The sequence below is a fragment of the Peromyscus maniculatus genome, chromosome 11 (genome assembly GCF_049852395.1).
Source record: "Peromyscus maniculatus bairdii isolate BWxNUB_F1_BW_parent chromosome 11, HU_Pman_BW_mat_3.1, whole genome shotgun sequence".
Lineage (NCBI taxonomy): Eukaryota > Metazoa > Chordata > Mammalia > Rodentia > Cricetidae > Peromyscus > Peromyscus maniculatus.
Genome location: NC_134862.1, coordinates 61,374,368 through 61,395,732, shown reverse-complemented (window position 1 = coordinate 61,395,732; position 21,365 = coordinate 61,374,368). Strand labels below are relative to the sequence as shown.

Sequence of the window (21,365 nt, the reverse complement as noted above, 5' to 3'; positions counted from 1 at the left end):
CCCTGCTTTCTGGTAGATTTCACTCTAAGCTTGCCACACGGATCCTTCTGATTCTGTGCTTTAAATGCTAGGTTCTCTGAGAGTCCTGAGTTCTTCTTGTTTGTACTCAGCCATTCCTAATCAGCAAGACCTACTTTAAAGTCCTCTTTTCTTAAACTGGCAGCAAAAATTCCATTTTAATCCAACTCTTAGACAGATAGTGAAATTAAAAGTCAGATGCACTTGATATGTAAGTGTGCATATATCACTATTTTTCTAGACAATAGAATTTAATCTATATTTAAAAGAAAAGTTTCTAGCACTTTCTTTACCTGTTCAGGTTTCTCTCTCCCCCCCACTCCTTTACTCACCCTTTACCCTTTAAATATAAGGTAGAAAAATCTTCCCTTGAAGATGTTTAAGTCTTATTCTCATAGGCACTAATCTCTGTAGATCTCCATCCTGAATTACAGGATCCCCTTTCTTAGATTAGAACCAAATGCTATTAACTCTTTGACTGATTGAAATCTTCAGGAGCCAGAGAGAAGGGTTTATTCATTTCTAATCATTTGAATTAGTGTCAGTGTTTGGTGGCCTCCTAATTTCAGTACTATTTGCTTTGGCAGGGGGCTCAATAGCTGTTTTGGGGAGGCAAAGAAAAAAAATTTTATCTAGATATAACATATTCGAGGGCAATTTATGAATCTTTGTAGGTGGAGTTTCCTTGCATTTAGTTTTCTGATACATTCAAGGTTTTCTCTTTTTCTTTCCAACAGTTTTAGGACAGCGCAAACTCACATCTCTTTGAATTGATATTCATCTATCGTTTTGTACTGTTAAATGTGTTTCATTACCATTGTGAAAAATCTGGCCATCATTTCTTCAACCTCCCCTACCCCCTTCTCTGTGTCAGTCCGTTGGTATGTGGCCAACCTTCAAGGTTTTGTTGGTTCTCCGTGTGTCTGTTGATGGTGTCAAGGTTTTGTTTCACAGCCCAGGTTGAGCTAGAACTCACTCTGTAGACGCAAAATCACTGCTTCAGGCCTGAATACTGGGATTGTGAGCATTTCTCCTCATGCCTGGCACTTCACTGCTTCCCACCCCTTATAAAAATAAAATCTCACTCTGTTGTTCACCTCTGATTTCCCTCTTCAACTTCACCTACCTCTTCCTCCATAATTCCATTTTGGCTGTCAAGAATCGCCCACTGAAACTCTTTATTTCTGCAATTGTAATCTTTAGTTACAGAATGCCATTTGGATATCTATTTATTTATTTATTGCTGAAATTTCATTCTTGATATTCCCATCCATTGAAAATATGTTTTGTTGTACTTCATTGCTGACGGTTGTAACCGTCACATTGAAATCTTGTCCATTTCAACTCGCTCTGTGGAGCAGGGTGGCCTTGAATTCATGGAGATACATGTGCCTCTGCCTCTTGAGTTGTGGGATTAAAGTCGTGGGCCACCACAACACAACATTATATATATAATTTTACAATACCATTCAGTTCTACATATCAGCCATGGGTTCCCCTATTCTCCCCCCTCCCACCCCCTCCCCTTACCCCCAGCCTGCCCCCCAATCCCACCTCCTCCAGGACAAGTCCTCCCCCGAGGACTGCGATCCACCTGGTAGACTCAGTCCAGGCAGGTCCAGTTCCTTCCTCCCAGACTGAGCCAAGTGTCCCTGCATAAGCTCCAGGTTTCAAACAGCCAACTCATGCAATGAGACAACACAACATTCTTAATCTATTGTGTTCTGAAGCACTGAAGTACCTACCTTGCCTGGTACTTCTTATTTTTGGAAGCCTTTTTGGTCTTGGTTAATATAGTGGCTTTGCAACCATTCCTTGATCTCTTCAGTCTGTCCTCATTACTCGGAGGGATTTTGTTTGTTTGTTTGTTTCGAGACAGGGTTTCTCTGTGTAGCTTTGGAGCCTGTCCTGGGATTCGCTGTGTAGACCAGACTGGCCTCGAACTCACAGAGATCCACATGCCTCTGTCTCCCAAGTGCTGGGATTAAAGGCAGGCACCACACTCCCCGGGGGTGGATTTTGTTAATATGTACCAGAAACCTCCGCGGGCTTCCCCCCCCCCTTTTTTTTTTTTTTTACTCAGGGTAAATCCAAACCCACTTACCAAGTCCTTCCTACTCATCAGTCTGAAGGTACTCATCTTTGGCTTTTAAGTCACATGTTTACGTTAGTTCTCAATAGTCGTTCAACACCGCACGTTTCTGCTAATCTTGAAAGGTGAGTTTGCTCTAAAACGATGTTTTTATTTTAAACTTGGACGGTAGGGAATTGAATGGGGCCTTTTCCCCATGCAATTTAAGTCCAGGATCTGAAGGCAAAGAGGACTTAAGAATCCTTCATTTCTTAAGCAAGACTACAGATTTAACGAAGGGCTGAAGACTCTGAACTCGGGTTATTAGCGAACTTCCTCCACTCTCCAACCTGCCTAGCTTGGGGAGGGGGAAAAAGGAGGGGGAAGGAGGGGGGGGGGGCCGGAGCGGTCCGCGCAGGTGCGAGCGCCCCTGGGCAGGGGGCGTGGCCCGAACTCTCCGCCCAGCGTGCGCGGCGGGAAGCGGAACTCCGGCGCGCAGGGCTCGGCTTCTGGCCGGCCGGGCTTCGCGGTACACCACGGCTCTCCTCGGCGTGGGCGGCATGGAGGAGCGCGGCGATCCCGAGCCTACCCCGGGCTGCAGCGGCGCTAGCCCGGGGCCCGCTCGCGCTGGCGGCGGCGGCGGCGGCACCCCCCGCACGTGGGCTCCCGAGGACGCCTGGATGGGCACACACCCTAAGGTCAGGAGGCGCGAGGCCCGCCGGCCCTCCTCACAGCGATCGGTCCCTCCCGCCCGTGTCTCCGCGGAGGATGCGCGCCAGCCTCGCGGCGGGGGCGAGCCGTGTGGGCAGGGCCCGCAGTGTCATTTCTGTTCGTTTATGTGATTTGTGGTACGGACTAACACCATTCCTTCCACTCCGCCGAAGCCGCTCTTTCTGAATCCAGAGGCCGCTGATAAAGCATTGCACTAATAATACCTGTTTTCCTAACTAGGTAGCCCTTTCTGGGATGGACTGATTGCATCCACAGTTAACCGATCTGGCTGAGATCGAGGGGTCCACAAATAATGTTTAGTTAGGCACAGTCACATTACACGTAGCCATAGGCCCAAAGTGTGTGCCTCTTCATTCTGTATGGGACTAGAACCTCACTTTTTCGGATTTCTTAGAAAGTTTGAGTAAGTTCTTGGACAGGGCAAGGCTATTCGCGTTGTGAGTTTTTCTATATTGGCCTCAAGGAAAATAAGGATAGCCTTTTGCTAGCCTCTGCTTGGGAAATTGGTGGTTTGTATCCGCAAAGCCACAATGCTGATAATGAATGAAAGTTGTATAAGGATCTCGAGGACTGGATTGGTGCATTAAAATGGCAACTTTTCCTTTTGCGTTAACTCAGATAAGCATCTAAAATAATCAAGGGAATATTTGAAAATACAAATCTGAAAAGAGACTTTCCCCATTTCTTGAAGCTTGATGTTTTCTTGCTCTCTTCCATTCATCATCTCCATATACATGGAAATATAGCATGGAAATGTTATGAATTTAATAGGTTATAACAACAGGGGAGGAGAGGAAGAGAGACAGAGAAGACATCAACAGGGGCTCGGAGCATGGCTTCTGTTCATACTTCTCCATTTTGAATCTTACTTCAGTTACTTACCAGCTTTGACTTGTTTTGACTTGTGTCATTGGGCTTCCAATATCACAGCCTCTTCATTTAAAAACAGGGGATAGTAGTGTACTTAACCTCATAGGGACATTTTTATAAGGTATTTGACCTATAAAAAGCACTGTGTAAGTATTTATTAGTGACCTTTTAAAACTGCATCTAGGTTGGATGTTGCCTTTAGACAGTTTTCTTACTTGTGGAGTTTTTCCCTTTGAAGCTAATGGCTGTATAGACCTACTAACAAAACGTCCTATTGATGTTTTTTTCTTCCAGGATCAACAAATTGATATAAAAGAAAAGAAATAATGATGTATATCTTCCAGCTATATTCTTTAGTTATTTAATTTGAAAATTGCTTAGTAAGATGTTACTGGATCTCCTCATTTACAAACTTATTATTTTATTCTTTGAATCAGAAATCCGAAGTACTCCACATGGATAAAATTCCTGATTAGCTTTGTCACATAGATAGACCTTGTAGCCCGACCCAAAATCGTGTCTCAGTACCATTGTCAAGCACTTCTTGACTGGGTCACACAAACCCGTCTATCCAACCTGTACGTTTACCATGCAGCGGATAGGAGGAGGTGACCCATCAGGTCTGTCCTCCAAGGTTCTGCAAATATCTCATCTGTGCATCAGCTCTGTTTCTAGAGCTGCCCACGGACGTATTGGGATGCCCAAGGCTTTCCCTGCAGGAGTAGGTTTCTGAGTTTTTCCTACAACAAGCAGCAAGTCTGAAGGAAGTAGTTTGCATCTTAAAACTCAATTAAATAACTCTCACCTGAGAGTGGGAGTGGTGAGGAAGTTGGCAGAAGTTTTTCTATAGGCAAATTAGAGGACAGGGAAATGGAGGCATCCTATAACATAACCCAATGAAAATCATATTTAAGTTTTCTCTGCTCCTGCTGGATGCGTTTCTTTGTAGACTCTTGAATATATGTAGCTTATTCTCACTTTTCATAATTATTCACACTATTACTCTGCTTCTCCATGTACTCAAGTCCTACAAAGCTTACTTTGGATCCAGTCTGTCGTGAAACATTCGCCAGTCCATCCCCTGAGAACATTTCCTCCGACCTGTTCTGTCATTGTTTTATAACTCATACAGTTTTATAACTGTCATTTGCCTAACTAACCATTTTAAGTATACTAGTTCTCCATATATGGAGGATTTGCTATTTTTTTGAATTGAAAAAAATTGAAAAAAAATTGCCTTTATACTCTATACATAAAAACTTTTATTGTCATTATTCCTAAACATTATATAACACTTAGTTTATATTCTGTATTGTAAGTAACTATAGATGGTTTAAAGTGTATGGTAGGATTATACAGATTATATGCAAATATTCCTGGGTTTTATATAAAGGACTTGAACATTCTTAGATTTTTGTGATTGATAAGGATGGTGTCTTAGATGCAATAAGGGAGGCTATATGCGTGTGTTTAACAATTGTGGATTATTTTTTTTAGAGGCAAAGATAAGACCTTACATTTCTTTTAACTTCCATTAAATTTGGAAGATAGCTTATATACATATATGTGTGTGTATATATATATATATATATATATATATATATATATATAAAATGCATGCATTTAGTAAATACTTGTTAAATGAAAGAAAATATTGAGCTAATTCCTTCTCTGTTTAACAATTATGTTTTGATTTTCAGTACTTAGAAATGATGGAATTAGATATAGGAGATGCCACCCAAGTTTATATAGCATTCTTGGTTTACCTGGATCTCATGGAGAGTAAGTTCCTTGTTTTATTGTTTTGTTATTGGGGTGTGGGAGGTGGGGAATTGGGTTGTCATATAGAATTATTCACACATAATAAGCAGACATTTTTTATTTACTAGTAATTTTTTCAGTTACTGTTACCCTTCTTTGTTCATTTACATTGGGAATTACTAGGTTGTGGAAAAGATCAGAAAGGCAAAGAGAGGCGCTTCTATCACCAGTGACCTTTGCTCTGCTGAGTATTAGAAGTTTAGAATGCTTCTCTTTTGTTTTCAGTGAGTGCATTCTTGATGCTCTTGCAGGTAAAAGTTGGCATGAAGTGAACTGTGTAGGAATACCAGAACTCCAGCTTATCTGCCTCCTGGGCACTGAGATAGAAGGGGAGGGGCTACAGACTGTGGTGCCCACACCCATTTCTGCTTCCCTCAGCCATAACAGGTGAGCGAGCACTTTCGGACTTAGTCTGACAGGTCCGTGGCCTGTTAGATGGTGTTTTTGTTTTTCTTCACTTTTACAAGTGCTTTATATGTTTTTGTCAATACTCTTTCATTGGCCCTATTTTCAGTTTTTAAACCCACTCCTTACTGTTTTTAAGGTACGTTTTAAATGAGTAACATCTTAATTTGAATATGATCATTGTTCCTTTTGTAACTGTCATCTTTGTGTCTAGCTTAAGGTATATTTCCTGCTTGGGATTCTGAGTAAAGGTTAATTTTTAAAAGGTTACTAAGAGTTTCAATGTTTTTTTTAAAAAAATGATACACTAGGAAAGGGGCTCCCATTTTCTTGTGAATCACCTTTCACCTTCATTGACAAAGTTAGTTCTCCATCATTTTCTCACTTATCACCTCTCATAATTCCCAAATTCCACACATGCAGTGAAACACGTTATGGCTTTTGTTGTGTTTGTTTTTTCAGTTGGGAGATTACGGTTTCAGTCTCTTTACTCTTTAGAGATCTGAGTTGTTTATATCCATTAGGTTTGTTAGATTTGGTAGACAGTATTTCTATTAATTTCTTCTAGATTTTCCAATTTATTGGAGTCTAGATTTTCAAACAGTTCTTTAATGAGCCTCTGAATTTCATTAGTATTGGTCATAATATCACCCTTCATCTCCAGAATTATTAGTTCAGGCCTTCCCCATCTCTAGTTACTTTGTCTGTTTTGTTTTTAAAGAATGAGCTTAGTGTCATTGGTCTGTGTATATTCTATGCTTTATTGCCATTTCATTGATTTCTGATCCATCATTATTATTTTTCCATCTATTAATTTTGAGTTTGGCTTTTCCTTTGTTCTCAAACCTTAAGGTACATCATTAAGTTATGTATTTGAGACCCTCTGACTTTTTAATTTAAGCACTTATAGCTTTGAGCTTTCTTCTTACTAATTGCTATATCCCTAAGTTCTTTTAAATTGTGTTTTCATTTTCATTTGATTCTAGAAATTTTAAAGTCTCCTCCCTGACTTTGTCAGTAGCCCTCTGATCAGTCTTGAACATATTAAATCTCAGTGGGTTTATAAATTTGCTCTAGTTTTCTTTCTGTTGACTTCTGTTATTTTATTTCATTATGATATGAATACCATTTGTCAGATAATATTGCTTGGAATAGTAGATTTCATTCAGTATGTATTTATTGGGCAGATTTTATGTGTTGAAGATGACACATTGGTTAAGATGTCTTCATGAAGGTAATATTTATTCTAGTACCAAATGCTGACCTGGAAAATAATTTTCTCTGTTTGGGTTATTTTTGGGTGGGATGGAATAAGAACAAAATTGTCCTCTGTTCAGATATTTTACTGAATGTGTTTTGGGACTGTGTCTGTAGCCTTTATTACTAGGTAATTGAGTAGCAATGCTAATGGAGTACAGATAAGCATTTAATCTTAGGACAGGAGAAGCCTGCTGACGCCATGTTCTGGTCGGACAGCAGTTCTCAACCTGTGTGTCGACAATCCTGCATATCAGATAATTACATTATAATTCATAACAGTAGCAAAATTGCAGTTGTGAATTAGCAACAATAATGTTATGGTTGGGGTCACTAGAGCAGGAGGAACTGTATTAAAGGGTCGCGGCGTTAGGAAGGTTGAGAGCCACTGTGGAAGGGGATCTGCAAGTAACCGAGCAGCATTGGCCGTGGCTGCCTCATGTGGTGTCTGTCAGTGCTCGGTACAATGCCTAAGTGAGTGAGGGGCCAAGCGGATGGCGAGGACTCAGGAGAGAAGAGGGCAGGGGTGGGAAGTGAGGGGGAAGGGCAGGAAGTGAGGGGAAGGATGGGAAGTGAGAGGGAAGGCCTTCACTATTTTCGCTCTCCTGCAGTTGGGTGTCTCACTAATGAGCAGCCTTACAGGCAGCCCTTGTACTCAGGTTTGAGTTTTCCCAAGGCCAGAGCCTAGAGTTGGGTGATAGGACATGCAGCATTGATACCTGCCCTGTGGCTGTTATTGCTGGGGTGTTCTTGGAGGAGAATTGCTATCAGTTTACACTTTGGCTGGCGGTGTTGGAGAAGAGCTATGGCGTGTGTAATTGGCAAAGATTAGATTATATAAATGGTTATTGTGACTCTTACTGGCCGGGCATTCAACCGAGTAAGCCGGGCTGGTGGGCCAGTGAGCACTGTGGGTCTCCTGTCTCTGCTTGTCCCATGCTGGGATTGCAGGCATGGACCTCATGCTCGTTTCTCTTGTTGTTGTTTGTTTCCTCGAGGTAGGATTTCTCTGGGTAGCCCTGGCTATCCTGGAACTCTTGCTGTATTTCAGGCTGGCCTCGAACTCAGAGGCCCCCCTCACTTGCCTCTGCCCCCGAGTGCTGGGGTTAAGAGTGTGCAAGGTGTGTGTCACCACCGCTTGGCTTGTTGGTTTGTTTCTGAATGGGGATGCTGAGGGTCTGACTTAGGCTCACATGCTTGTGCTTTAAGCACTTTAGTGTGTAAGCTTTTCCCAGCCCCTTGTTTAGAATTCAGTTTCTTTATGGAATTTTAAAAGATCTTTTATTGTAAAAAATCAAAGACAGAATCATTACATAATAATATGTGATTGTTACATAAGCTCATAATTACAAATTTGACTTATCATAAAATTCCCATATTCAACTCTCCTAACCATGACCAAGACCTTTTCAAGCTTTCCCAGACCCCTTCCCAGGGTTCAGGGAGCTATGTGGGAACATGAGCAAATGACACTGGTACCTTATCAAGAATACTATTTTATTTTAAGAATATCCTGCTGGCCCTATTGTTAGAAACAAATTACGTGTCACACATCACAGAGCACATAGCTTTCTAGGCACCATCCGAAGCTGTGCTGATTAACTTCTTGAGACTGTTGTTCTTAGTGGTCTGTATTCCTAACAAAACTGTAATAACATTTTTTTTAAATAGGGAAAAAGGAAGCATACTAAACCATGGAGCGAAAGGAATACGCAGTCCGTTGGCATGCAGTTTCATAGTATGTCAACTACAGTGTAGTTCAGCACACTTGAGAGCTTGCTGGCCAGCCAGCCTGGCCAAAACAGTGAGGTTCTGTGAGGGACTCGATTTTAAAGAAAACAACACAAAGAACAATTGAAGAAGACATTCAACATCCTCTTCTGGCCCCTTCATGTGTATGTCTGTGCGGCACACACACACTTAAAAAAAAGATGGTACCACAAGGGAATCCTGTATAAGTTAGAGGCCTGGCCTGTCTTTTCAATGCTGATGTTGAAAATGAAGTCAAATGTGTGTTTAGGTCGCTTCTCTTTAGGTGAAGAGTAAAACGAAGCATTTTACCGTGATCATCTATACTCACGGCTGTAAGGGTACACACTCCTCCGAAGAAAAGCCACTCTGCTGTTGGTTTTTGTTGAGAGTCACAAGCAGAAGTTTGTCACCCTGAAGGCATGATCGTAGTGTGTCAGGCATTGGGAATAGGGTTGGATCCAGGTGGCTGTAAAGGGGAAATGTTTTCAGTACCTTACAGCAAGGCTCAGAAAGAAAGAAGAAAAAAAGGTTTTTAAAAAAATTTTGACTGGTGGTTTGTTTCTTCCTGATAGACCTTATATTCTTCCTCAGTTTCAATGTCAGTTAATACCTGGAAACATAACTGTCATATCTGAGCCTTTGTGTAGTTATATATGGTTAAAATGATCTGAGGAAAATGAATTTCTTATATGATCACAAAATCCACAGAGTTCCGGGGTGCTGTTTCTCACACGATGGTCAGCCTCCTTTGTTGTAAAGATGGTAGTGGCTTGTCCTCCACATAGCTGCATCGCTGGTCTTTCAAACCCAGCTAAACGCCACAGCTTTCTCAGTGTTGAGCCCTGACAGTGGTCGTGGGGCTGGAACCTCCAGTTTCACACAGTGGGAGAGAGAAAGTCATTCAGATGTCCTCTGTCTCGGTATGACTTGTAGTTCAGTGTCACTCTGCAGACAGGAAGCCTGGTCAGCACTCCGTCTGCCTGCCAGCTCACCTCTAGAAAGCTCACGACCTGTCATCCCAGGGCAGGGAGACTCTTGGCAGGATTCATGTGCCATGAAGCATGTTGGAACCAAGGTGAGGGTTCCTAGTCTTGGTTTTCCTAATCTGCCCAGCGTATTCAGGCATACCATATCCTGTTTGCCACAGTGCTCTCAGATGAATGCACGTCTTTTTTTCCTACATTGAATTACATGAATTACAGTTTTCCCTTTCTCTTTGTTAGAGTTCTTTTCTCTACACAGCTTTTGAAGACCATCAATAGTAATTTTTCTTTAAGAGACATGATTACTTACACAAGTACTTTATCAGCTATTAGTGTTGTCCCAGTGAGATATCACAGCAGTCTCCCACACAATATAAATGGATAAATTATTTATTTGTATGCCAGTTGCATTAATGGATTTGCAGGGAAAAGAAGAGCTGATATTTTAAAACACTGAGATGTATAGAAAAAATTAAAATTTTAATTACTGTTTTTATACTAAAGTGTTAACAATATTAAAAATGTATATAATTATACTTTTCTTTAACCATTAGATACACTGAACATAAATGAGTATGAATATAATTGTAGGCTATCAAAAGGCAAAATAGAAGGATGTTTTGGGGAGAGGATGAAATAGATTTCAGATTGCTCATGATTTTTCTCCTTTGTATTGGATGCCTGGGAGCAAGGGTACACAGTATCACAGACCTTTCCTATAAGATGCTCAGAGTCCAGGGCTGAGAGGCACAGATTATACCCAGTGTAACCAGTGTAATGTACTGGGAGATGTGCCTATAATGAATCGGTATTGGCTCAGGACCCTCAAGACCAAGTTCTCAGGACAAAGGAGATTTATTTGTCCCGAGAGACAAAGGCCAGCAAATAAGAGACAAAGACAGGAGATAGAGGATGAGGGAGAGGGGCCAGGGATATTTGTCCTGGAGGGACAAAGGTCTGCCTCTGGATAGGAGACAGACGTGGCAAATGGTGGTTTATAAAGGGAAAGGGGAAAGCCTGTGTTAGGATGAGCTGTTTCATTTTAATTGGAGATGTTAATTACGACAGCCAAAGGGGGCTTCTGATTGCTGGACCTTGGTGCTCAGCCTCGGGAGGAATTGGCCAAATAAGGGAATGGACCTTGGTGGCTAGCTTTAGGAATGTAATCTAAGGGTTTTGAGCAGGGCAGAGGGAATGGGGGAGAAGGGCAAGGCTTGCCAGAGCCATGTTCGCCATGGTTGGACCAGCTAGAGTCCCTTCAGTGCCCAGGATACTGAGAAGACTGCAGAGGGGGAGACCTAATCTCCATAGAGTTATAGGAGGGAGTGGGGGTCTGGGAACATTCCCTGGAAGACAGATCAGTTGAAAGAAGCACAGACACTGAGGTGGAGAAGGCGGCAGCAGAAGTCATCGTGTAAAGAAATTATTGAGCCTAAGAAAGCCTGCAAGCGAGGACAGTCTTGTTGTGACCGGGTATTAGTAATGGCAGAGGCAGTAGCCGCCTACAGCTAGTGAGAGTGCTCTGGATTTTGTGTTCAAGTCCCTGTGTGTATGTGGGGAGGCGGGCAAGGGGGAGATGTGCGGTGGGAGAGGAGAATGAGTCGGGGTGGGGGGTGGGGGGAGGAGAGACAGTAAGAAGATTTAGAAAGTGACCTTCCGGGAGGGAGCCCATACTCCAGGAGAAAGGAATTAGAGAGTAAGGAGTTCAGAGGGGAGGGGAAGCCAGAGCAGGAGTTGGCGCCCCAGGGCCTTAGGGAACAGCAGTAGGTCCGGAGGCAGACAAGAGAGTGAGTCGGAACCCAGGAATGGTGGCCCTGGAGCTTGAGGGTATGTGCTGACTTCTCCCTGCACTCCTCCTCACCTCTGAGGAACCTTTTCAAGTTCCCGGCCTCTTTAGTGTGAAAATGCCCTGGGCTCAGAGTTTTTCTCTTCACACTCACTCCCCAGCAGCTTCCTCTGGTTCCATGGTTTCATATGTCATCAATATGCTGATGGCTCCCAATTTATATGTTCACATTTCTACCCCAGCCTCTACTGTGAACTTCAGACTCATATATGTAACGCTTTACTTGACATGTCTACCGTGATCTAAGAGGTGTCTCTAGTTAGTATGTTGAAAAAGAACTTCTGATTTGCCCTACATCTGCTCTTTCTGTGATTTTCCCAGGTTAGTAAATAGCAATTCTGTTCATTCTGAAACGCGCGCACACACACACACACACACACACACACACACACACACACACACACACACGGTGGGGGATATGTATATGTGTGTGTGTGTGTGTGTATGGAGAGAAAGAGGAATATCTGTCTATTTCTTCCTCTCCTCATATTTGACAAATGATCACCAAATACTCTCCTTCCCTAAGTGCGTGTGTCAGTTTCTCCCTGTCTCTGGCACAGCATCTGCACTGTGGCCTGAGCCATCATTCTGGACTTGCTGAGGTGTTCCCCGACAACACTTGGCACACTCCTGTGATACCCGCGTGCTGTGTGTCGGTATGACTTGATACCTACTGTCAGTGTTCCTCCACTAGGAGTGAGTTCCGGGGAGGCCGAGGCTTCACATGCTCATTGTGAACCCCGGTGCCTAGCCTGCTGTGTGTGTGTTTGCTGAGTGACTGCGTTCCCGAGGTGATACACTAGAGCATGTAAGGATGTGTGTTAACCGTATGTCCTTTCAAGAGTCTATGCGAGGGAGAGAGAATGTCTGCACCCTGCCATTCATCCACAGAGACTCACCATTTCCCATCTTTTTACTGTACTGCGGTGTTCATGGTCATGGCCAGGCTGATGAGGCAGGCAATCCACAAGCGCCTCGTCTCCTTACCTTTCGTTGCGCTCGTTTTCACCCATGTGCACCTTGACCTTCACCTGTGTGCACCTTGACCTTTCACCTGTGTGCACCTTGACCTTTCACCCTCTGCTCCCTTATATTGTCTTATGGAATAAAAGGTTAGAAGAATCAAGTTTCTTTATATCATTTCTAATTAGTTATTATTATTTTTATTCTTAAGACAGGTCTTACTCTGTAGCCTGGGCTACTTTGGTATTCACTTTGTAGCCCAGGCTGGCCAGATGATGATCCTCCTGCCTTAGTCTCCTGAGTACTGGGTTATGGACACACACCACCACATCTGGCTAGGATTTAATACTTGAGTGCTACATTGTGTTCTTGAGTAATGACTTTGTACTTTAAGAACACTCCTTTCTGGAGTGTGGCTCTTCTGAGGCCTGCACTCACTGATAAAATGACTTGTACTGTGTGGCTTCTTTGGTAATCAGGACACATGTCCTCACGCCACCTCAGTTGCTGGTGCAGCCCCAACCCTGACGGCTTCTTTCAGTAGACACACTTTTTCTCTTACCCTGGGAAGGGAAGGGAAGCTCACATCTCTCTGTCTCTTTTCCCACCATGACTTCTCAGGGAGGCGAAGAGCTGCACAGGCACTTGATTCTTTAGCAGATCTGCTGAGAGTTCAGCTGCCGCCGTTTTGGTTTTTTTAGCTGGGAAGTTTTGGCCAGGTTCCCAAAGCTGTGGCCTGTTCGCCCTGGAGCTTTTCTGGAGGATGGAGCCCATGAAGAACAGAGCTGCTGTGGGCTAGCACTGTGTTCCAGAAGAGGAGACTGATGGGAATCGGTGCCTCTGTAGACAGGACCACGGCAGGTATAGCCTGCTTCGCCACACCAAGAGAACAGGAGACACTTCCGGGGATCGAAGAAGTTAATACGATGTTTACTTCATAATGCATTTCATTTTAACATTTTTAGTTTAAGAGTAATATTTTCTTCAGCTTCTGTCCTCACTGCACATCTCTCAAGATTCCAGTCTGTTTTAGATCATTAGAGAAAAATCAAATTTAAGATTTATGGAAAAGGCTTAAATGACTTGGTCTAGGGACATCAGCCAAATATTGTTGGCTTTGTCTGGATTTAAGCTGGTGGCTGTCAAGTTGGCTAGATCAATTTATTAAAACCCAACCCCCTTTTTCATCATATAGAGGTCATCTGTGAAGAATTATGAAAAGGGAAAGTCTGCCATCAGCATCAAATGTTGTTACTGATAATCAATAGCTATGATTATTATTGACATACCCTTTTCTTTAGTTGAGATTTTCTCCCTGAGATTTCACTGAGTGGGAAAAAATGAAATCTTTCTTGTTAGCATAGAAGGCATGTTCACGTGTAGTGTTCTCTGGTTTCGAAATAAGGTTTCATATTATTGAAAATTAAGTAAGTTACCCTTCAGTGCCTTTTAACAATCACATGTGATTTTAAAGTAGAACTTCAGAATCTTTATTATTTTCCACTAGACTAAGGTTTCCTGGCCTGTTGGCTCAAATATTTTTATGAGCTTATCCACTATACCATAAAGGAAACATGGTCTTGATAGAAAGATGATGTTTCTAAGTAAACACATGTTGAGAGTAGACTAGACAAGATTTTGAACAAGGAGCTTTGTGAGCTTGCCCATATGTGGTCAGGTAGCAGCTGGGTACCATTTTATCCATCTGCTGTGAAGATGCACTGGTAGTTTTCCTCCACACACCACCAAGAGGGATAAACAAGAGCTCAGAAATGGGAACTTCCATTTAATGTGGGCAGTAAGTTCCCTCAGCTCTGAGAACAAAACCTCCTTTACAACTGAGCTAATTCTCTAACCTTAGGTGTTTGGGGTGAGCCCGAAAATACTTTGCTTAGGAGTCTGAAAACAAATACTGATTGAGAATCAAAGCACAACAGTGACTGAAGTGGAAATTTCCATCCTCGTTTGTAGTGTGAAATATAAAATCCCCATATGGTTCACCGCTTTACCTTAGGAGAAACGCACACAGACACACGTGTATACACACACAACATGCACACACTCACAGACACATGCATGTGTGTGCACACACACACCTACCTTTAATTTAAACAGTGGATCATATCTTAAACTGTGTAAGTTGTCTTAATGAGGTTTTTTTCTTTTTTTCTGTGTCTTCTTCTCCTCACAGCCTGCAGTTAGGGATGCTGAGAGAAACTTTCAGCTTGTCTATTACAGGGTTTTTATGGGCATGTACTAGGCTTTATGTATGTTGCATATTGGGAAACAACTGTACCACAGTTTTTAAACTGATAGGAGAAGATTCAGATAAACATGTTGGGATATAGTAGTGACCGGGTTGAACCTAAGGACCCACTTAAGGACTACATCATCTTACTGCAGTTTCCTCCCTAGAAAACACTGCTGTCGCCACTGCTGTGAGCTTAGTTTTTCTCAACAAAAGCAGAAACCCTTTGATGTAGAAATTGTTCTACATTAGGGAAAAGCTATCTTTTATTAACTGCGTTAGCTAAACAATTCTGATGCATGTCATTTATAATAATGACATTTCCCTTTATTTCTAGGTTCTATTAAATTTTATTTATTTATTTTTTTTTTTTTGAGACAAGGTGTCACTATGTAGCCCTGGCTGTCCTGGAACTTACTCTGTAATCCAGGCTGAACTTGAACTCACAGATATTCACCTGCCTCTGCCTCGTGAGTGCTGGGGCTAAAAGTGTGCACCACCACTGTCTGGCTAAAATTTTTATATGTTATTATTACAAATAAAAAAGTTTATGACTAAAAATTTAGTCAAATTACAGTCTATTATTTTTTCATCTTGGTAGAAAATATTAACTCAAAGTAGAGAGCTTATGAATGCTATCTTTTTCTATTGGTTGTAGTATTAAGGCCACTCCACGTAGTTAAAAGGGAGGTTTATTTTGTGGGGTAACTTACAAGTGAAGGGATAGGTAACAGGGTCCGGGAAAGGTGTAGTGCAGTCTAGTGGTGTTCTCTGGAAAACTCTGCTCGGTCTACCTCCAGGATCCAGGGTCCAGGAACCAAGAGAGCCGGCACATCTGGATCTCAGGTCTTAAGGGCTCCTTTCTCGGCCCCGCCTTGTAGGCCTGACAGTTACTGAAGCCTCAATGGGGGTAGTACTTCCAGGTCAAAGCTGGAACAGCTACCCACTACATTGTTCTGTAACTATTAATTAGATACTAGTCTGTCACCCTTTAAGAAGGAAAGTAGTTACATTAAAGACTGTCGCGGCCATGGACATGCTGGTTTTCACCACATGCCCCCTTCCCATCAAGCAGAATAACGAAGTCATCACTAAGGCTTCACCTAAATCTCTGGACTGAACTGCATATCAGCAGGCCTCTAGCTCACGGTCATGCCATTCAACAGAGGTAGAATCCCTTTAAGAGCGAAGTCAAGTTCTTGGATCCAGGCTACTTTAAAGAGTGAATGTTTCCTATGTTCCTCCTAATAGCCAGCTTACCTTGCAGTTTAGATTAGTGTTAATACTTAGTTTAGTAATAACTATAGAGGCAAGGGTGGCTACCAAAGGTGGGAAAGCTGGCATAGTGACTGTTAACAGTACTTGTGCTCTGTGACCGCCTGACCCTTCTCAAAGCCCCATTACTTCATTTCAGCTTCACATAATCTAATGTGGATGGACTTAGGGGTACACTGTCTTCACGTTATAGCACTCTTTGTTGAAAATACTGTCTTCATTGAATTCTTTTTGTACTCCTGTAAAAATTAACTTACGAGCTTTATGGCATAGAAAGAAAGAAACCATATGAGGGTCTGGAGAGATGGCTCAGTGGTTAGGGGCAGTGTTGCTTTTGCAGAGGCCCGGGTTTGGTTCCCAGCACCCACATGGCAACTGACCAACAGTAGCTGTAGTTCCAGAGGATCCAGCACCCTCTTCTGGCCTCTGTGGGCACTGCACACAGATGATGAACAGATACATATGTAGGCAAAACTCTCACACACATAAGATAAAACAAATAATTTTAAAAAGCAGTATTAGGACAATTTAAACAAAAAGTATAAGGGGAGAATAAGTTAATTTTTGAGCAGGGAAATGTTACCAAAAAATAATGCTTAGAAATGAATGTCAGGAATCTTGAGTCTACATAAAAGACTGTAATGTAAAAAAGCTTAAAGCACAGGGTTATTCAGTCACTTAAACAGAGAAATTGGCACGAGGCCTTTACTGTTGTATAATATCAAGTATGCTTACCAAGCATACAGTTAGAATCATGAACCATTTGTGTATTCCGTGGTAGATGTCAGAATGCTAATAAACCTTCCAGTATCTGGAAATTGATTTGCTTTATGATAAGCTAGCTAATCATTTTCTTATTTACTTGTTTAAGAAAGTGTTTGGGGACATTACATTTTTACCAAATTTTTGACCACAGCCCTTCTTGAGTAGGTAATAAGGGTTTTTAACTTGTAGTTAACAAAACTAGCAGTACTTGGAAGACCTAGAATTAGATTTGGTGGATTATTTCCAGGACAGGTGAACTGAAATGCTACCATTATCAAATCTTAAATGTTTTTTGTTTTCTATTTTTCTCTTAGCTTTTTATTGTCAAACTATGTAACGAAAACCATAGGACCATCTCTACTTAGGTCTAATAATTCTGGTACATAGAAAGACTAACCAGGAATATTTGAAGAGAAGTGTTCACATCAGAAAGGTGTCCCAGCAGCCCATCTTTATCGATGTTGAGTCCCCCTTGCCTGCCCCAGGTTAACAAACACTGGAAAGGCCTCAACAGTTGGGCCAGTGAGTGACCAGTGGGGAGTTCCATATTCAGAGGTAGTAGTTATAAACCCTACGTGAAAACAAGGGACATGTTTATTACAGTCTAATCATTATCTCTCGGATATTTTAGATAGGGTCTCCCCGTGTGAGCCCCAGGTGGCCTAAAACTCGATGTAAACCAGGCTTGTTTCTGGGTCCCTCTGCCCTCAGCCCCCATGAGTACAGGTGGGTTCCATCACACCAGCCCTACAAGCTATTTAACATAGTAGACCGGGTGCCACTTTGTTCCACTAAGTTTCCAAGTTGGGAAACTAAAAAATTAACATCTGGAGTCCTTAGCCAATAGATGTACTAAACATTCTTAGTGTTGTGTTTTGTAGGTTCCAGATACAGTTAGTTCATCTGAGTAGGTAGCTCTTTCTTAGGGCTTTCTGTGTGAGAAGATAGCTTTAGATGTTTTTATTTGAGCCTCAGACATTGCCTTAGCGTTATGAGTGCAGTACCGTGCTTTTCCCTCAAGAATTTATACCGTTTGATCTTATCGTTAACTGGGTGACTGTGAGTCTCCAACATACTTTGTCTTCATTTTCAGGATAAGGGAAATCTTGAAAGCATCGAGGAAACTGCAAGGTGATCCAGAACTGCCGATGTCTTTCACTTTGGCCATAGTGGAGTCGGATTCCACAATCGTCTATTATAAACTTACAGATGGATTTATGCTGCCAGACCCTCAGGTCAGTTCTGAAGTAGCTGACAGGAAACAGTGATGGAAGAGAAAAGGCGTGGCGTGAATCAGGCCACTCGGCTTCTACTTCAAGGGAAAAAGGCTTGGTTTCAGTCCTCAGAAAACTGGCTTGTCTTATGCACAGCAGCGTGTTCTTAGCCATTTTTAAGAAATAATTTGATTTTCCTGTTTTTATTTTTGTGAAATCATCATGCATCTGAGTGACTGAGGTGAAAGGCAAAGGTCAGCAATAGTTTTAATCAAAACAGTGTTTATAAAATAGTTACTTGACGTTCTGTAGCGTTTTAATACATGTTTAGCATATGTTTTCTGTACATTTGTAGCCTAATTAGGATAGTGACATTAAACATCGTTCCAATTTTACTCTTACATACGTTCTGTACTAGGTGAATTCTGATCTTCTTCCTTTGTGTTACAGAATATTAATCTCAGAAGATGACATCTGTCCTCTCAATGCTGAGTTTGTGAAAGATCGCACTAGAGGGCCATCAGCCGGCTTCATCTTGTCCTGACCCATGAGCTTTCTTTCTTTCTTTCTTTCTTTTTTTTTTTCTTTTTCGAGACAGGGTTTCTCTGTGTAGTTTTGGTGCCTGTCCTGGAACTTTCTCTGTAGCCCAGGCTGGCCTCGAACTCACAGAGATCCGCCTGGCTCTGCCTCCCGAGTGCTGGGATTAAAGGCGTGCGCCACACCCGCCAGCCCCCTGAGCTTTCTTTCATCATAAAACCTTCTCAAGCGGAAGAATCTATATTGCTTGCAAATAGTGGGTAGTTAGTCTAAACTTTCTTATCAGAGACATTGCAGTTCTGTGCAGGTTTCTACCAAGGATGTGATCAGAGTGTGGAACCTGTGGATGCCTCTGCCACCCCACCCTGGCGTCAGTAGACAGGTGTCTGTGAATGGCACATGAGAGAACACTACAGTGAGAGATGACAGAGGAGCGCTGGAACATGGTCATGGATGCAGATGACGCACCGAGCTATACAAGTAGACAATCACTACCAGTTGTGGTCATAGTAGGATGGCAGGGCACTGAATGGATAACTCGGTCTTCTCTCGACATTTCATTTGTTATTTGTATTACTTTTATAATAAAATGTTTTAAAATAAAAATATATCTTGAAATCTATAGTAGTCATTCATCATTGCATGCTAAAATTAGCATCTTGTATCAGCACATTTATTTTATTTCATTTGATTCAATTTTTTGGTTTTTCGAGACAGCTCTCTGTATATCCCTGGCTCTCCTGGAACTTGCTCTGTAGACCAGGCTGGCCTTGAACTCACAGAGATCCACCTGTCTCTGCCTTCTGAATGCTGGGATTAAAGGCGTGTGCTACCACCGCCCGACTTAACATTTTCATGGGTCCGTGAAGTGGGCTGCAGTTGGCTGCAGTCCCTCCCAGCCGAGGTGCCACCGAGAATGGCTTCCTCCCTCAGCTGGTTGTCTGCAGCTTCCCATGCCTTGTGATACTCTCGGCCTCTAAATGTATGGTGGAGCCCATCCTTGTCATATGGGCTCTCCCGGCATGGCTGGTTGCTTCTCCAAAGCCAGCAAGAGATGCATAGGATGGACTCGCTGTCTTCTGTAATGTAGTCATGTGCCTCCCCTGCGCCTTGTTCCTCAGAAGCGAGTCATAGGTCCCGTCCACCCACACCAGGTCTCAAGGCTGATTAGGAAGCAGCCGTGACAGGAGTGGGAGAAATGCCCAGTGCCAGGAATACCGTGACAGAGTGTAACGGTTTTCATGGTCTGTAGTTGATCTGTGATCTGCGCTCTCTTGACCATTCCTGAGTGTCACTTTCCCTGATGAAAGATGTTCACAATGTCAGGTTCCCATCACTGCCCCAGAAGGTTTAAAGAACGTGCCTCTGACTCCAGTGTGGCCGTTCCAGATTCAGTAATCTTAAGGAATGAATTCTCATCTTATTTCTTACTGGGTCACACTGGATTGCATGTAATGCATTCTTTCACCACGGTGCTAGGGAAAGCAATCTACATTTTCAGTTAGAAATGTGAAGTCAGATTAGTGTGACAAGACCAACGTGGCTTTTCAAGTCCAAGGCCTGCCCTCAGTTTTCCTGTACCTTTGGGGTTTTGACTCAGTTTCAGAATGTTCCCTTCAGCTTACAGCTGTTCTGCCAAAGCCAGCCAGATACCTGCCCATGTGCCCAATGATCCAGCCCAGCTTGAAGAGAGGCAACCCAGCTGTGTGTGCCAGTGAAAAAACCAGGCGAAGTGGCCTGCTGGATGAAGTGACTTTGTAGTTGAGTTTACATCTGATTCTCCGGTTAGACAAGAGTCCTTAAGAACAGAGCGGGAAACCAGGGCGTTTAAAAACACCTCTGTTCCAATTCCCACAGTAACTGGCAGTTCGCAGACTCAGTAACTGTTTGGCAAAGGAAGCATGCTAGAGACGGTTTTAGGAGGTGGCTTGCATTTTGCCCGGAGGCAAATTTAAACGCTCCACGTGGACACCAGGGGGCGCTGTAGGCTAAGCGCATCTCCAGACAGCGGGCTCCAATTTTTCTTGAGAAGTGCTCCTGAATTTTCATCTCAATCTGTGGGAAGTAGTATAAATAAAAATACAAATAAGTCTGATGTACCCACACCCCCTCTTTCTGACAGGCCTCTAAAATTACACTCTACCCGCATTAAATATGTGGCTTGAGTCAGGCTTGCTCAAAATGTAAATCTCTATTTAAAAGCAGAAGTCTTTTGGGGGAAGGGGTGAGTGGGAGAGATATTTTCTTTTCTAGACTTTTTTTTTTAGATCCATATGCAGTTATGCATTTAATTTTTGCTTGCAGAAGCCTGATTTATTCAGTGAGTTTCGGGATCAATTACCTAGCAAAAGGCTTCAGCTCTCAAGCACACGCTGTATTGGCCAGACACCTATAGTAAAAGACATGGATTACCGCTAAAACCCATTTAAGCTTGCTTCCTTCCTTTCTTTCCAGCTGGAAGCAGAGGAAAAAGCTGTGTGGGGTTTCTTCTCTCTGTCTTCCTCCTGGAGTCCTTGATTGGTGTGCCCTCTGCTGGGAAGGCTCTGGGCATCATGAAGTCACCCAGGTCTAGTGGCTCCTGACTGATTTCTTTTGTTCTGCTGCCCGG

At 42.7% G+C, this 21,365-nt stretch overlaps 1 protein-coding gene across 1 annotated transcript; it reads left to right on the top strand.

The window, feature by feature from the left end:
- Positions 1 to 2,577: 2,577 nt before the first annotated feature.
- Positions 2,578 to 19,379, top strand: Tsen15 (tRNA splicing endonuclease subunit 15). The gene is made up of 5 exons (XM_006979931.4): positions 2,578 to 2,787; positions 5,392 to 5,473; positions 5,764 to 5,899; positions 18,100 to 18,241; positions 18,671 to 19,379. The coding sequence occupies exons 1-5, from the start codon at positions 2,650 to 2,652 to the stop codon at positions 18,689 to 18,691; spliced, it is 519 nt and encodes a 172-aa protein (XP_006979993.2). The 5' UTR covers positions 2,578 to 2,649; the 3' UTR covers positions 18,692 to 19,379.
- Positions 19,380 to 21,365: the final 1,986 nt, after the last annotated feature.